The sequence below is a fragment of the Amborella trichopoda genome, chromosome 12 (genome assembly GCF_054954075.1).
Source record: "Amborella trichopoda isolate Santa Cruz 75 chromosome 12, AtrichopodaSantaCruz75HAP2 v2.0, whole genome shotgun sequence".
Classification (NCBI taxonomy): Eukaryota; Viridiplantae; Streptophyta; class Magnoliopsida; order Amborellales; family Amborellaceae; genus Amborella; species Amborella trichopoda.
In genome coordinates this window covers 10522050-10539042 of record NC_142347.1, presented here as the reverse complement: position 1 = coordinate 10539042, position 16993 = coordinate 10522050, and the positions used below count along the sequence as shown (strand labels likewise).

The window sequence follows — 16993 nt, the reverse complement described above, 5'->3', positions numbered from 1 at the left end:
AGAAATTATTGACTATTTTAATTATATAATTAGACATGCACACATCAATTAAATTCTTAGCTATTTTTAATAAAATAATTATAAATAATTGTATTCATAGTAATATTCTAACTATATAATTGTACTTAACAGTATAGATTGCTATAGTTGTGTTGTTAGATTAAATTATAACCATATTTGTGTAACAAAGTATTATTATTAAATAGTATTTTATAATGATTTATATAATGACATAAATTTATGGGAGACTAAGATACGTCAGATAGGGTCCAAATGAAAAAATGTCAAAAGAAACAAGTAAAAGAAGAAAAGTAAAACTTGAAAGCGAACGGATGCTCTGATCCATAAATATCAGCCAAAGGATATATACCCTGATCCGTAAGATCATAGCATCAGTCGTCATATGGACAGGTTCAACTGTGATAAGAGGGAGAACAAATGGTATGCGCAGACGAATCCATGTTCCATATGAACCACACCATTGATCCTTATCGTGATCATATGATCAAAATACGGTACTCGTCTATTTCAGAAACGACCCCAACCACAATTAAGCAAGGAACCAAAAGAACCACAAGGATAGACATCTAAGGTGCGGTCTCTTGATTCCTCAAAATTAGAACAAGCCCAAGTTCAGAAAACAGTTGAGCACAAAAAGGACAGAACCATATATCATATCAACAAATATCCGCATTTTAGCAAAGTTCACCATATCATACTAAAAATGACTCCAAACCAAATTCAATTCACAGCATGTATGTAGCAGCCATCAATTTAAAGTTTGAAGTATTACTGGAGTGATCTATTATCTCTTAAACCTCAAACTTAAAATCCAGTTTCCCGGAGTTCTTAGACGCTTTCATTTCTTCAGATGAGGGAAGCACTGGTAAACATCAGACTTTGGATGCTTTGCTTCAGCATGTTCCCTACACTTAACCTCAGAGGTTGTGCAGATGAAGGTCTGCATGCACACTTTGCACTGCATCCATGACCAAATAAACAAAAATAAGAACCTTATAAGATTGTTTTCACAACCATAACACAAGCACACAAAGACACTCTCACACACATGAAGCAATCGCGCAGAGAGAGAAAGAAGCAGAAGCAGCAGAAGCCTTCTTAGAATGGTCAATCCTCCATTGATGACCTATTAATTCAGAAAATGACTATCTGAAGTCTGCATCGTTGAATTCTTGACCTTATATTTGGTTTAACAACCGCAGAATGTATTTTCCAACTTTCCACCATTCTTGTGCCAACTAGAGAACCTATAAAACTAATCAAGCCTGTTATTGTTGCCAATCTCCTTGAGTCTGGTAAACAAGAGAAAATAGCCCTGCTTTTTGTTTCATCTTTTATTTACAACTTTTAATGAAATCACCAGTTCTTTCGTGTACAGAGGTTCCGTTCATAAATAGTCATCTCCAAAAAAATCACTCCAAAAATTACTCATCCTTTAGCTATAATCTCAAAAAAATTTAAAAAATGATAAGGAAATATTACAAAACAGCAATCAGATTGACAAGCTTATCAATCAATAGCTCTGTTTTAATGCAACAAACAATAGGTTTGCTCTTACTCTTGAGAGACTTTAGACAACTACCACATTATCCCGATATTATGGCCCACAAAGTCTCTCTCTCTCTCTCTCTCTCTCTCTCTCTCTCTCTCTCTCTCTCTCTCATCATGGTGTTCTGTATTACCCAAATGTTTCTTTTTATGATTTTTCTCTTGACTAACATTTTGTTTCCGTTCTTGTCAGTCTTTCATTGTCATGAGGTGCTCAAAGCCCACAATGAGGACCAACTGGCAACAATCACCAAAGAAACAGAACATGGTGTCTAACATGGCAATGGCTAACAAACTAGGGGATGGAGTGTCACACAACATCCATCCGCCATTCCATGGCGATTGGAAAGAGAGACCCCTTAACCTCATGGGAAGTCTATGATCTTCCATCCCAATAATATGGGAATGCAAGTAACAACTCAATTCCTCTTTCACAGGCTCAACAGGTAGTACAATCAGGCTTGCACTGATCTGGGCATTTACCCATCAAGAATTGCATACAAAGAAACAAGATTCTTCCCCAGAGCGCAGTTCCATTTCCGCTCCCAGCTCTTGCGAATTTGGCTCAAAGGTGACGCTAATATGCAAATACTATGTATTTCAAGATCTTGAATTTTACTGGTATACCGTTTCAAATCATAGGCTACCTCTTGGACTAAACAACTATTGGAAACGATTTTAACCCATGACTCATGAGAGCAGTCTATTAACAAATATCCAAGAGCCTGAAATATGTAACATTTGCATATTAGTTTTCTTGAATCAATTTCAGAGTGGAGAGAGAGCGAGTGGAACCACTGGCCTGAGAAAATTCCTACTTCTGGGGGTTAAATTCCCCATATAACAACAACTGCTTTGAAGAATATCATTGGATCACATAACAGACATGCATACCAACATCAAAAGCCAATATCCATCTTCCTTTTCATTTTAACCATCGATACCTGTTAGGATATGGATATCTCGGGTTCATATTGATATACATCATTATGGATGTATGGATATATATCTCTTGATAAGATTAGGTATCTAGTTACTTGGTCATCATGTTAGTTTGGTGATAAAGCCTACTACTATTTAACTCTATATCCAAAAATCATATCATATTTATCTCTTGTAATTGTCTTCTATATATAGAGGTACTTATAGATGTAAACATTCATCCAAAATATTGAAGATGTAGCCAGTTGGGCTTTGGATCCGTGGACGTAAGGCTTCAGCCTAAACCACGTAAATGTTGTGTTCTCTCTTCTTCTCTCCCCATTGCATGTATGCTCCCACGAATTCTAACATGGTATCATAGCGAAGTATTGTTTCCCTAATGTAATAGAGATTAGTTTCTTTTTTTTTTTATAACTCAGTGGGGAAAGATTCCTTTACCATGGCGTTGGTAGGACTCGAGCCTAGGATCCAGGCACCACAAATTATATTGCCCGACGTGCCGGCCAGTTTATACCTAGGCTTCTTGCCTATACAGTAAAGAAAGCCTAGGGTATCATCGAAGGCCTGTTTGTGAATTGCAGAAATCCAAGGAGAGTTACCAAAGGTTCTCAAAGCTCTTGAAGCAGTTGTGGGACACCTCCGCAAGTTTCTGGTTGATCAATGTCATTTCACTTTTTGAAAAGAGCGTCACTGCTTCAACTGTTAAATAACGTGCCCCAGAGAGTTGGGTTGATAGAACACAAGTTGTGGCCTGCTTCAGAAGTTGGAGTTGGTGCTGATTATTCACTGGGGTTGTGGAGAGATTCCTCATATTTGGAGCGTGATCCTCTGATTGATTCTCAACTCCCTGGGCTTTCTTCACTATATAGCCAAGAAGCCTAGGTATAAACTAGCCGGCACGTCAAGCAATATAATTCGCGGTACCTGGATCCCAGGCTCGAGTCCTACTATCGCCAGGGTAAAGGGATCTTTCCCCACTGAGCTATCAGGAAAAAAAAAAACTAATCCCTATTACATTAAGAGAAAAATACTTCACTCTGATACTATATTAGAATTTGTGGGAGCATACATGCCATGGGGAGAGAAGAAGAGACAACACAACATTTACGTGGTTCAGGCGGAAGCCTTACGTCCACAGATCCAAAGCCCAACTGGCTACATCTTCACTATTTTGAATGAATGTTTATATCAATAAGTACCTCTATATATAAAGGACAATCACACAATTATAAATGGTATGATTCTTGGAGATAAAGATAAACAGTACGAGGCCGTATCACCAAACTAACTTGATGACCAAGTAACTAGATACCTAATCTTATCAAAAGATATATACCCATACATCCATAATGATGTATATCAATATGAACCCGAGATATCCATATCCTAACAATACCTACATCCATCTTGTGATGGGAAGGTGAAGGAGAACAGGCTAGGGTTACTTGTCATACTGGAGATATGGTTGTACATGTAGACACTTTAAAATAACTGCCATGTCCATATTTGATACTGAGAAAATGGTAAATTCAAGAAAATCAGTGTCATAACATGGATTTAGGATGCAACCAAACATGATAGACTATTCTGCTTTGTTTGCTATATACATGAACGAAGAACTGTGAATAGATTCACATAAGCATACTATAGACTCCTTTAGTGAAATGGGGAAACAGCTTCTCAATTCTAAGGGGTCTATTAGTTCCAACAGGTGAGTGTGGAGAGATTTAATAATAGAGGAAATAAATGCTTATCCAAGAGTCTAAAGATGTTCTCAACTATTTGCTGAATGTGGGCAAGTTTGCCACATTCTAAAAAAAGACATTTGTGGGTTCCCAAGGGGAATACCAACTAACAATTGGTGTCCCAAACAAGCACATCCTACACATTTTAGACTCCTTAAGGGAATACTAACTTATTTTCGCATTCTAAATCAGTAATTAAAAAGATGGAAATTAGCTACAGACTCGCTAGGGTCCCAATCATGAGTCACCTAGTCTGAGTTGGGGGGGAACTTTTAACAAAGAAATTAAAACAAAATTTAAGAGAGAGAGAGACTAGGACGATTCCAACATTTTTCATTGCAAAATTACCTTGTTCTAATCCGAGCCAGCTCGAGTGACACCGGAGTCGCCCGGTGGACTTTTGCCTATCCCCCTAATTTTAATATTTTTTAAGTTTCTGACGCAAATGAAAATTCAGAAAGATAATTCAATTTTATTCATTATTTTTTAAATGGGTTATCTCTTTAGTAGTTTTGTTTATTAATTTTATTTATTATTTTTCTGGTTTTATTTTCTCCCTGCATCAGTTTCGCATTAAAAATTCCCTACTCTGACTCAAACTCACCCCAGTTGGACCAGGTGAGTTGGGATTGGAACCCTAGCAAGTCCCCACTGATTCCACCTTTCTAATCACTCGTTCTAAATAACAATATGACATCTTTCCCAGCAACATGAAGAAAACCAAACAGCTTGGCAATAACACCTTCAATACTAAAGTACCCCTTGTTAGCGTTTGCCATCTCCCATCAACACCAAACCGCATGTTTCTCATACATAGTTTAACTTACTAAGCTGACTCTTTTTTTTTTTTTTTGAGTAGGTTAACATTATTATCTTCTATTATTTAATTGTTGACAAATCTCAAATTTTATCTATTGTCATAACAGATCATGCTGTGCATTCCTAATATGTGTTAGTTACAGCCAGTCATATATAAGGAACGTGGGATGCTCTGGTTTTTAGATATTGTGGAAATCAATAAGTTTGGGAATTAGGAACATTAAAAAACAAAAACAGGAATGAGTCACACATTGAAATCATAAGTAACAAGGGGCATCAATTAATTACTGTTTTGCATAAAAATCATCACTAATGTTCCTTTCCTACTGCTAATCTTCCCTCTCCATGCACTTCTGCTTTGACGTGTAGAAAATCCCATCCAGATTACTAAGAACCACTTAACAAATGCAAGACAAAAACATGAAGACACAATGGAGAAGTTTTTTTCCAAAATCAACTATGAGCAAAAAACTGTAAGATGCAAAAAGGAGTTCAGCAAACCAATTCAATTATCTAATCAAAAAGTTAAGCACAAAAACATTTCTTCGTTTCGCCGATAGAGATATCTCAGGTAACCAATATGACATCTATAAGCTCAAATCAAATCTGACTGATTCCATAGGATAAAAAATCAAACTGATGCATAAGGTGGAACTGCAACACGAGCTTTATTTTTTCAGCCAGTGTTTTAGTACTTGGCCTGGCCAGGGAACTTAGCCCCAGCTAGGCTGAGCCTGAGCCCGAGACCGAGACCGAGCCCGAGCCCGAGCCCGAGCCCGAGCCCGAGCCCGAGCCCATGCAGATGCCGAGCAGGACAAATATAGCAAAAACCCCCCAAAAAAGAGGAAAAACTAATGAAAACCTTTAAAATAAGGAAAAATTGAAAAATAACAGAAAATGTATGCGAGGAAAAAACTTCTCAGAAAGTTTAAAAAAAAAAGGCAAAAAAACTCAGAAAAATGAAAAAAAAGAAAAAAAACATAAAAATAATTTAAAATTTAAAGCATTAAAAGCTATGTAGAAGACTATAGTAATTATAATTCAATTATGATTTAGTCAAAGACTAAATCCATTATAATTAATTATAGATGACTAATGTATACCCCAAAGTTTTTTTTTATTTCTTTTTTTGGGATTTTCTTTTACATTTTTCTTTTTTTTGGGGGGGGGAGGGGGGGGACAGGAGAACTCGGGCAAGGCACCTTGCATAGACAAGTTAGTCAACTCCCCCAAGTTCTAACAAATTGTTTTCAGCAAATGGCCATCAATAGCCACAATCAAAGAGAACATAGGTGTCAATCCATTAATAAATACAACCAGAGGAACGAAGTTAGCAAACTGTAGCATCTTCCCATCATAGTTCTAACTTAAGAATCCATGTGTGGGTGCAGCAACAAATATTTTACATGTGTACCCAAAGAGTATGTTAGTATAAAATTAGCACAATCTGCACATTGTATCACATAGTCAAGCAATAGTAAGAGACAAGTACTGAGTAACATAATCTCCAACTAAGTATTGGGAAATGTATTTTATAAACAAGATTAATTTCAAAGTAATTATGGAATTGCATTAGACTAGGAAATAGACTTAAAAATACCAGTAATGAATGGAAAAAACAGATCCAAAACAATCAGTGCAATGTCATAAATTTACCTGGGAAAATATATGAATAAATATCATCCAATAATATCATATCTTATCATAGAAACCAATACGAAAATAATGAGATCACGAAGCTTGGCATGATAATTATGCATTAGCCTAGTGCCACATATAAAAAATAATACCAATACTATCATTTAATAGATTTCGAAGTAACACTAATAAATGGAAAAAATAGCTCCAAATCAATCAGTGCAATATCATAATTTAGCAACAAAATTTTAGGAAAGCATCATCCAATAATACCATACTCTTATTATACAAACCAATATGAAAAGAAATACAATCATGAAACTTGGTACGATAATTATGCACGAGCACAGTGCCATATATATGAAAATTGATGCAAATACTGCCATACTGAAACTATAAAAAGCAGTTATAAATCAAATGATATGCGTGAAAAGTATGATTACTGAATAATTTTTTCATGCAACTACCAGAAATAAAGACTCTTGGCAATGATTTTAAACAAGCACCATGGTCGGGTACCGCTAGGATCCAGAGCAAGTCCAGACTCGGCTGAGCCCTAAAATAACCATAATAATAAAATATTTCGAACCAGCGAGACTCAGCTGGTTCCCATGGTTATGTTCACTGATTCTTGGAATCCCAATCACATCAAGAAGAAAAACGAGGAGACTGAGGTAAGACATAGGATCTCCAAAGTAGAAATTACATTCAGATCACCCCAAAACCAAAAGGTCCAGTCCTGATTGAATTATTTCATAAAAATCTACCTCAATCCTCTTTCCATATGGAGTCTCAAGATCTCGAGTGCAATTTCACTCAAAAAAATTAAAAAAAAAAGACCAAAGTCCAATAACACCCCAGATCATATCATGCATAGTGTAACTAGGTTAAGGGAAGATAACCCACAAACAAACCCTAAACAAAAGAACCACATAAATCTCAAAATTTTAAAAACTGGTAAGAAACAGGGATTGTGCAGAATAATACCTGGATACTCATGGCCTTCTTGTTGGACTCCAGTTGGCTACCTATGAATCAATGGATCACAAAAGAATAACAGAAGAAAATAAGCACGAAAATTCAAGGCCAGAAGAAGATATTGAAGAAGAGAGAGAGAGGGAGTAATCGTGTAAATTGTATGAAACCTTTGGAGGCCTTTTGCTTCTCCAGGTTCTTTTCCCGGGCCATCTTGGCTTTCTGGCCATTGCCACCCCCCATTTTGGGCACCAATATCTGGTTTTCAAACCCTAGGGTTTCTCTCTCTTCTTCGCGTTTTCTCGCTCTAAAAGGATTGCTGAAACCTTGAAGGTTTTAGATTAAAGAAAAAAAAAGAACTGATGAAAAAGGCAATGGGAAAAAGGCAGGTGAAGGTGGGCGGCAAGGGAAGGAGGGAGGAAATGGTGGCGATAGAAAGAATATAAAGAAATAAATGTGAGAAATGGTGGTGGTTGAGCCAGGTAATACTCAACCGGGCCCAACGTCACCTTGGGTTCTTTCATAAAAAGTTCAAAAAAAAAAAAGTTTATATACGGTGTAAACCTTATACTATACTAGTAAGGTGAAAAAACCACTAGAGATGGTTGTCTTAGGTTGGAAATCACTCAAATTGATTATCTCGACCTCGAGATTTATAGACAAAAAAAATAAATTTTTAATCTTGAAATTAGTTAATCGGTGATCTAAATTATCCATCACAATTTATGGAACTTTAAATTTTATAAATTGGGGCAACTTTCCATGTCATCGTAAGGCTTTACGGCACCAAAACTTCATATTCAGTATAATTTTGAGGTGTACCTTACTTCAATAGTATAAGGTTAACACTTTACACAAACCTCACCCAAAAGTAAATGAGCAAATTAAAAAAAAAAAAAAACTAATGTTTAAAAAAAGGCTGCCGTTGTATAGAGCCTAGGCTCTAAACAATCAAATTAGAGCCTACCTTCAAATTGTGTCGAGAAATGTGGTTTTAACACTGGAAATCTTTGTGATGCTTTTAAAATATATTTGCATGGTTATTTATAAAGTTTAAAGCTTCCAAAATAGTGTAGATTGACATATCTATGAAAACTATAAATCTTGAAAATTGATCGTCAAAATATGCATTACAAAATAGATTATTTCCCCAAACTTGAAATCCGTTTTTTTTTCATGTCCATGAACTTGATGTCAAGATGATCAATTTAAAGATGTTTGAACATCAAAACAGCCTCTTCTAGTGAAATTTTTGAGGTGGGCTCAAATTTGATTGTTTAGAGCCTCGGTTCTATACAAACTTTTCCCTTAAAAAAAAAGGAAAAAAAAAGTTTATACAGAGCCAAGGCTCTAAAAAACCAAATTAGAGCCCACCTAAAATATTTCACTATAATAAGTTGTTTTGATGCTTAAATATCCTCAAATTGTTCATCTCGACATCACGAAACTCGGACATGAGAACAAAAAAATAGATTTCAAGTTTTGGAGATAGCATAAATTGTAACGGATTTTTGGACTGTCAATTTATATTTTAATGTTATCATAAAGATGCACTATTTACAAAACTTGAAATTCATTTGTTTCTCATCTTCATACATGTTGATATCGGGGTGATCAATTTGAAGATTTTTTTAAAAATAAAATAAAATTTAAAACCCTTTTGTTTAGACTTTTGAGATGCTAAAATGATTCTATCTTGATATCAGGATTATCACTTTGAAGATTTTTAAAATTAGAGCCCACCTAAAATATGTCACTAGAATAGGTTGTTTTGATGCTTAAATATCTTCAAATTGATCATCTCGACATCATGATACACGGACATGAGAAAAAAAAATAGATTCAAGTTTTGGAAATAGCATAAATTGTAATGGATTTTTGGACTGTCAATTTATATTGTAATGTTATCATAAAGATGCACTATTTACAAAACTTGAAATTCATTTTTTTCTCATGTTCATGCATCTTGATATCGGGATGATCAATTTGAGGATTTTTTTTAAAAAAAAAAAAAAAATTAATATCTTTTTTTTTTAGACTTTTGAGATGCTAAAATGATTCTATCTTGATATCGGGATGATCGCTTTGAAGATTTTTATACAAAAAAATATTATTATTATTATTTTATTTTTTTTTGTTTGGGCTTTTGAGCTGCTAAAATGACTCTTTGTATATAATGCAACCAATGGCCTAACGTTGGACGCCGTTTGTTGGGTACACTAATGCTATGTGCCTGTTATTCGCTTAAATCAGCGATGTGGGACAATTCCCCATTTACCTGATTACGTTATGTGGGGAGCAAAGAGAGAGGACGTTTAGGCTTTAAGGCAAGCAATTGCCTCCCATATCGCAAATTAATTAAGTGACACAATTAAATTTGTTAGCTAATATTAGGGTAATAAAATTTGTTAACATAGCACATGGTATGTTGATTGACTTTGTTACCATATGCACATAAATTCCATCTTATAATTATTATTTATGTAGATGGTGTGTATGTAATTAAATTTGTCACCACTTAAATTAATTAAATGACTAATATGGAAACAATGAAATGACTAATATGGAAACAATGAGGTAGGATTTGTTACCACATATTTTATTTTATCTTTTGCAGTTGTTGTGTGTATTGCCAAGAAGTAATTTTTTATTCTTTTTTTAAACTTTGATATCTTTATTTTTCATAGGTAAAAATATTCTTTTAAATTTGTTTTAATATCATAAAATTAAATTTTATGGGCTTTTTTATTTAGAAAAATATATCTATAGACTCTATTTTCAATTTTCATTTCTCTATTGACTTAAGGTTGCAAAACCTATCTCACTATATAGAAATTCACTTTATTATATCTCCTAACCCCCTAAACATATTTTATTCATTTTTTACTAATATTTTTTGCCCAAACAAATTTAGAATAAACATTGTTTTCTAAACTCCTCTCTCTTGACAAGATTCCCTTTCTCTCTTCTCCTAACAACCTCCCAAATCCCTCTCTCACTCTCATCTCCCCCAACCCTTTATCGCTCTCTTTTCCATTTTCCCCATACCCTCCATCTTTTTTTCAGAGCCAAGTTCTTGAGACCAACCAGGATATGAGAAGCCATCACCAAAAGTTTTGCCTTTAATCTTCCCATCCTTTATCTGCTTCACCTTCAACCTCTTCACTATAATTTCTTGATCATCAACCAGTTTCAATGTCTCGTCATACATGATTCTATGGCTTGGAAACGCAGCCCAAGCAGCCACTGCATGCTGCCTGTTAGGGTTAGGATTACGGTTTGTCCTCTCATCTATAATTGTATACGAAAAGGCCACTAAAACCGCAGATGGCTGCTACTACAGGAGAGAGAGAAAGAGAGAGAGAGAGAGAGATTTTGCCATTTTCTCTTCTTCCCCACTGAAACCTCATATGGCCTCCCCAAAATTCGAAGTTTTTTTTTTTTTTTTTGGAATAGCGTCTTTAAATGAACCAGAAGAAGGTGAAGGAGAAGCCATATATGCCTCTGATACTGCCATGGTGAATAAGATGGTGACGATGAAGTAGAGCTCCAGCATGAGCTTGACGACACGAGGTGGCCCATTTTCTCTACAATCTCCCGGCTTCTACCATTGTTGAGCTGGAAAGAAATGGGTTGCAGAAAGAGAGAGGAAGAGTTTAGAGAGAGAACTATGTGAGGAGAGAGATTGAAACATGTGAGAAAAGAGAGTTAGAAAAAAATATCTTTTTTAATTTGTTTGGGTTAAAGGTTGGAATAAAAATAGATAAAGTTATTTGGGGGGTTAGCCGATAGGTTTTGAAATTTTGTGTTTAGGAAGAAATGAAAGTTGAAAATAAGGTATATGGAGAGATTTTCTCTTTTTATTTTTGTTTTTACTCATACGATACGGAAGCATTTTTTAATCACCTTTATTATAAAATTATAAATATTGTATTTTATTTATTCATTTATGTACGTTATATTTTATATTTGTTCTTATTTGTGTAGTAAAATAATTATAAAATATAGACCAACAATTCCAATTTTAGTATATATAGGAAAAACTTGGCATAGGCCCATTAGCTCAGAGCTACATATGAGCCCAACGGCTCAGATTCAATCTGGGACGATCTAATGGCCATGGTCCTGTTTCGTATTTTAATTTTAATTTTTCCAATACAAATCCAAATCACTTAAAATTTTAGACGTGTGTTGTTCAAAAATAGGATAATTTAATAAAAATATATAAAAAAATTATTTATAAGAAATAAATTGACCAAAATACCCAAAAATTTGATAAGGGTATTTTGGTCAATTTTTTTATTACGGATTTTTTTTATATAATTTTATTAGGTGCTACTTGATGAGAAGAATAAATGTCTAAAATTTTATGTGATTTGGATTTGTAGAAAAAATTAAAGTTAAAATATAAAACATCATCGTCGTAGTTAGATCATCACATATTGAATCTTGGCCGTAGGGCACGTATGTAGTTGTGAGCTAGTGGACCTACTCCCTCTTTTTTCTATAATATTATAGTTAGTTAGGTTATGATAATTTTGGATGAGTAAAGCGAAGTAATAAATATTTGATGCTTTTACGTGATAGTAATTTCACTTTATATGGGAAATTATTATTTTTAATATGATAATGTCGAAGTTTTTCTAATATTTTTAACTTATTTTGATGTAATATTATAATACGATATTATTATTAATAGACATCGAGACATGAAAACAACGTCTCAGTATTCACCTATTTTTACAAATTAATAAAAGTACTTAATGCACCACTCCTAATTTCTTTTAGAAACTAAAATAACATTATTTTTAGAAATTTATAATGATTTTTTAAAAAAACTTTGAGACAAAAATTACTGATTCAGCCAATTCTCTGATTCAATCCATCGATTCTTTGATCAGATATGGGTATGGGTGTGACTGATTTGAGTCACCGATCCATTTTTTTAAACCTTTATATTATGGATTTTTATTATTTTATCAAAAATATATAAATATTGAGGATATGTCCTATCTGAGTATTTGTTCATTATAATCTATGGTGCTGCTTACGTTGGTAAAGATAAGAGGCCTGGTCTACTCATTTCTTATTTGTTCTTTTTTATTAAATTAATTTATTGAACTAATTATTTATTTATGTTCATATTTTATTAATGTTTTATCTATCTAGAGTTATCATATTTAATTCACCTTTAAAGGTTTCATATTTAAATTTGTATTTCTAGATGTATTGTATTTATTTCTATTCGTATTTAATTTATTTCTCGTTATTTGTTTATTGATTTAGCGTAGAGATTTTTTGGCAAAGAGCTGGGGCACATTCATGTTATAAAAAAGAGAGAGACAATGCACAAAGCAATCAATCAAAATAAATAAATAAATTATGTAAGATATGTTAGTGTTGAAGGTGGTTGCCCATGCATTTGAAGAAAGAGATAATTTACCTCATGTGCCAAGATATAGTACTTTGAAGATAGATTAAGACCTACGAATGGAAAAAATAGTTAGTTTCTTCATCCATTTGAAGAGTTAGGACTTACGAATCAAAAAGATATTATCTCTTCATTTATTTAAAAAATAGGGTTTGTGCCTAATAAAAAAAGAGGTGAGGTATGGTCTTTTTCCCCTAGATATCAAGAAGTGAGCTATATGAATCACACGAGTTAACGAGTATGCATGCACTTGATGACTAGGTAAATACACACAATATTATTAATAATTAATTATAGAAATTATATAAATGTGAATATAAAAACAAATATAAAGTTTTAAAACTAATATATGCTCTCTCCCTTTCTTGCTTGTTACCTGAGATCAAACCCCATGTAGTTCTAACACGAAGATGAAGGGGTGAACGTGGCTCGTGGGTTTTTTATTTTTTTTCTTTTGGCTCAATATGACTAAGGAAATTTGAACATAAGACTAGGATAGCACAATAAATAGAGCAGATTTAAATGGAGTTTAAAATGTTATTTATTAATAATAGTCCCACATCGGTTATATTGGTTTGACATTAGGACAAAAGTCCCTATGAAAAGGAGGGCGAGGCAAGGAGCATCATGATGGTTGTCCTTTAGATAGGGTGGTGGTGGGACCACTTACATTAAAAGAGAAGGTAGATATTGAAAGGACAAAATTTAAAAATTAGATAAAGAAAATATATATATAAAAAGTGGGAACCGTTTCCATTTTCTTGATAGAACAACTAATTGGTTGGTTCTTTTTGGACAACACCGGCTAGTTCTTTTCGAAACTGTCTAATTCTCAAATGTATAAGGAATTGATATGATTCTATCGATCTCTTATCCCATTGGATGATTCCCATTTCGATCAGCGTTTTTTAACACCTTGAATAAAAACTAACGGTTGGAAAAGAAGCCCAATGGATAAGCTTGAAGGAAAAGAATGTGAGGTACGAGACAATACCAGGATAGGAATATTTTGGAATTACTTTTTACAAAAATAGCTAAAGAGTGTTTCTCATCAACTATTATCCCCACCCTTCGTAACTTTCAAGAGCAGCATGGAATTAGGCAACCTCTTGAAAGAAAAAGACGCGTCATGACTTTCAAGAGCAGCATGGAATTAAGCTACCTCTTGAAAGAAAAAGATTGAAAGAAAAGAAAAAAAAAAAAGGAGGATTAAAATGATAGAGATGAATGGTTCAAACAAAAGTATGCTAAGGTACTACTACCCTTAACATACCACCTAGATGGTGATCTTAAGTTTTTTGAAATACCATAAAAATTTAAAAGAGTAGTCAAATTTTTTATAATCATTAAAAATAAAAAGTAAATTAAAATAAGGGAGAATACTTGAGGAATAAACACAAATGAATCAGATTTTAATGGTTGTTATATGAGATGATGATGTTTTAGGAATATCTTGAGATTAGAACAATATGTGAGAATATATACCGATACATGAGGAGAGATAGGTGGATATGTGGACTAACGCTACTAGATCTAATTTTTTATTGTAGGTTTTGGGATAGCTAGGATTAGATCTAAAGCTCCTAGGTCTGGATTTGAGGTTTAAATCTAGATCTAGGTTCTTGTAAATCTAGGATTTCTAAGGGTAGATCTACAATTTTCGAAGAACAGGTATAAAGTTTATATAATTACATCTGAGGTGATGAAAACTACATGAAAATATTCTCAAATTTTGGGGTATGGGGATGTTATTTTTAACTTTTATGCTATTGGTGTTGGATATGAGACCATAGGGGAGTTTATAGGTCGAGGTCCATGGCATGAGGCTAAGAATAGACAACCCATATCGAAAGATCTAAGCTTGAGGGTCATGGGGTCAAAACTCAAGGCAATTTCATTTTGAGGCCGTCTGCAGTTAAAGTGAGGCCACATGTGGCCTAGAGTAAACTACATGTGGCTTAGAGTCTAGGCTACACGTAGCCAATTCCAAGTTACATGAGGGCAATCTCTTGCCTTTGGACCCTAATTTTCAACTGACATGTAGGTGTATGTTCATCATTTTTTGAGTTATGAAATCTTCTGGAGACTTTGCATGAATTTGGAACCCTTGAGGCTGCAAGAGGATAAATACAGTTGGGACAATAAGTTTTTATAGCGTTGCATACCACTAAAAGTTAACATATAGCTGGCTCCTGGCTGCATGAGGCTTACACTAGGCCTCATCTGCGACTTTGAGGGACTAGGCCATATGTGGCCTACTGAATCCCCATGCAACCTATCAGCTTCTAGAACTGGCATGCTACACTATTTTGGTTATAACTTTCTAACCATATGTCAAATGAGACAAGCATTGGATCATTAGAAAGCTTTTTAGATTTCAAATGACACGATACAAATCAGGGTGAAAATCGCTTAATTTCCCTATGGTGACTTTCATAGTAAGCCAAAGGTTTCAAAATACCTTGTTCTAGTATTCAAAGAGTGTTATGGTCTATTCGAGGGTTCCTATAAGTAATCAGGAGTTTTGCCCATAGTCTAAGATGAAGATACCCTTTGAACCAAGTCAACAACATTAGTCGATTCTCAAGTGTCTATAACTGCCCCTCTTTGATGTTCATTTGACATGCAAGGTGATATGAATACCAAATAAGTAGACAATTACAAGTGAAAGGAAATGTAATACAATATCTAGATGCTCATGCTGGGAATCATGAAAGATCTTGGCTAAGGGAATTGTCATTTTATTCAGCAAGGCATTGTAAAGGATCTTAGCTAGGGAATAGTGCATCCTCTCCACCGAGATATATTTGGCCTCGCATAGAAGAATCAAGTAGCCAATCAAAACAGTGATACCTAAAATGTAAAAGAGGTTATGTTATGGAGAGAAATGGCCGTCATACTCAAAACTTATGCGAGGACAAAAAATAGTCCTTATAGATATGTTGCTTTGGGTCTATTTACTTATAATTAGGTTTAAGATAAATACTCAATTTGATATACCCCCATGTGCTTTGAATTTTGTTTTGACCCAAAATTGAAAGGAATGAAATAATCAACACTTCCATAAGTTTAGCCCTTTGTTTCAGAAAACAATTAAGTTGGAGATCATGTAAAACTTGAAACTTATGGTCTCGTCATTGAGAGGTGCCAATTCTGATTTTGCAGATCCAAGAAAATTGTACTCTATTGCATAGGGTACTCATACCATCAATCAATTGGATAATGTGGGAAACTTTGCTTTTAATCACAAGTTTTCCAGGCTCGTTTAAGCCCACAAAATTCAAACATAAATTATTTGTACGTTAATATTATTAGAGAGTGCTTATAGTGATTTTCTTGTAGCATAGTTTAATTGTGACACATTATTTCGTCGATTCATATTGTCTGTTTATAATAAAAATTTGAAGTAAGATAACATTTAGATTTAATCCAGACAATTTATATGAAATTAAATCAATTAAACTTCGGTAGAGAAGTGTGTTCTATCAAATTATGGATCACAGTGGTTCAACCTTACAACTTCCCTCTTATGATCCATTGGCTTTGGATGACATAAAACTAAAGAAGAGACTTAGAAGAGTTTTAAAAAATTGAAAAATAGTTTTAAAAGGTTTTAAAAGAAATAATCCAGAAAATTAAAGAGATACAATGTAGAAGAAACATCTTACTTGATGCAAATCAGAATTATATGGTGATACATCTCTCTTCTTGGCTTTTTAGATTAGCTTGAATCATATTTATTTAGACCTGAATTGGAGAGGATTTAAACCTAGAATAACCTAGGTTTTTATTAAACTTGAATTAGGGTTTTAGATTTTTGAATTAGGGTTTTCTTGACTTGTATTTATGACAGCTAGAGGCTACTGGAATCGGG

General features: G+C 33.9%; 1 protein-coding gene across 1 annotated transcript; it reads right to left on the bottom strand.

Annotated features, from left to right (window-relative positions):
- Positions 1 to 644: 644 nt before the first annotated feature.
- LOC18431805 (uncharacterized protein At2g23090) lies at positions 645 to 8091 on the bottom strand. Its single transcript, XM_006841925.4, has 3 exons — positions 7859 to 8091; positions 7701 to 7741; positions 645 to 979 (listed from the first exon to the last, which is right to left on the bottom strand). Exons 1-3 carry the CDS (start codon positions 7929 to 7931, stop codon positions 860 to 862), a joined length of 234 nt encoding a protein of 77 aa, XP_006841988.1. The 5' UTR covers positions 7932 to 8091; the 3' UTR covers positions 645 to 859.
- Positions 8092 to 16993: the final 8902 nt, after the last annotated feature.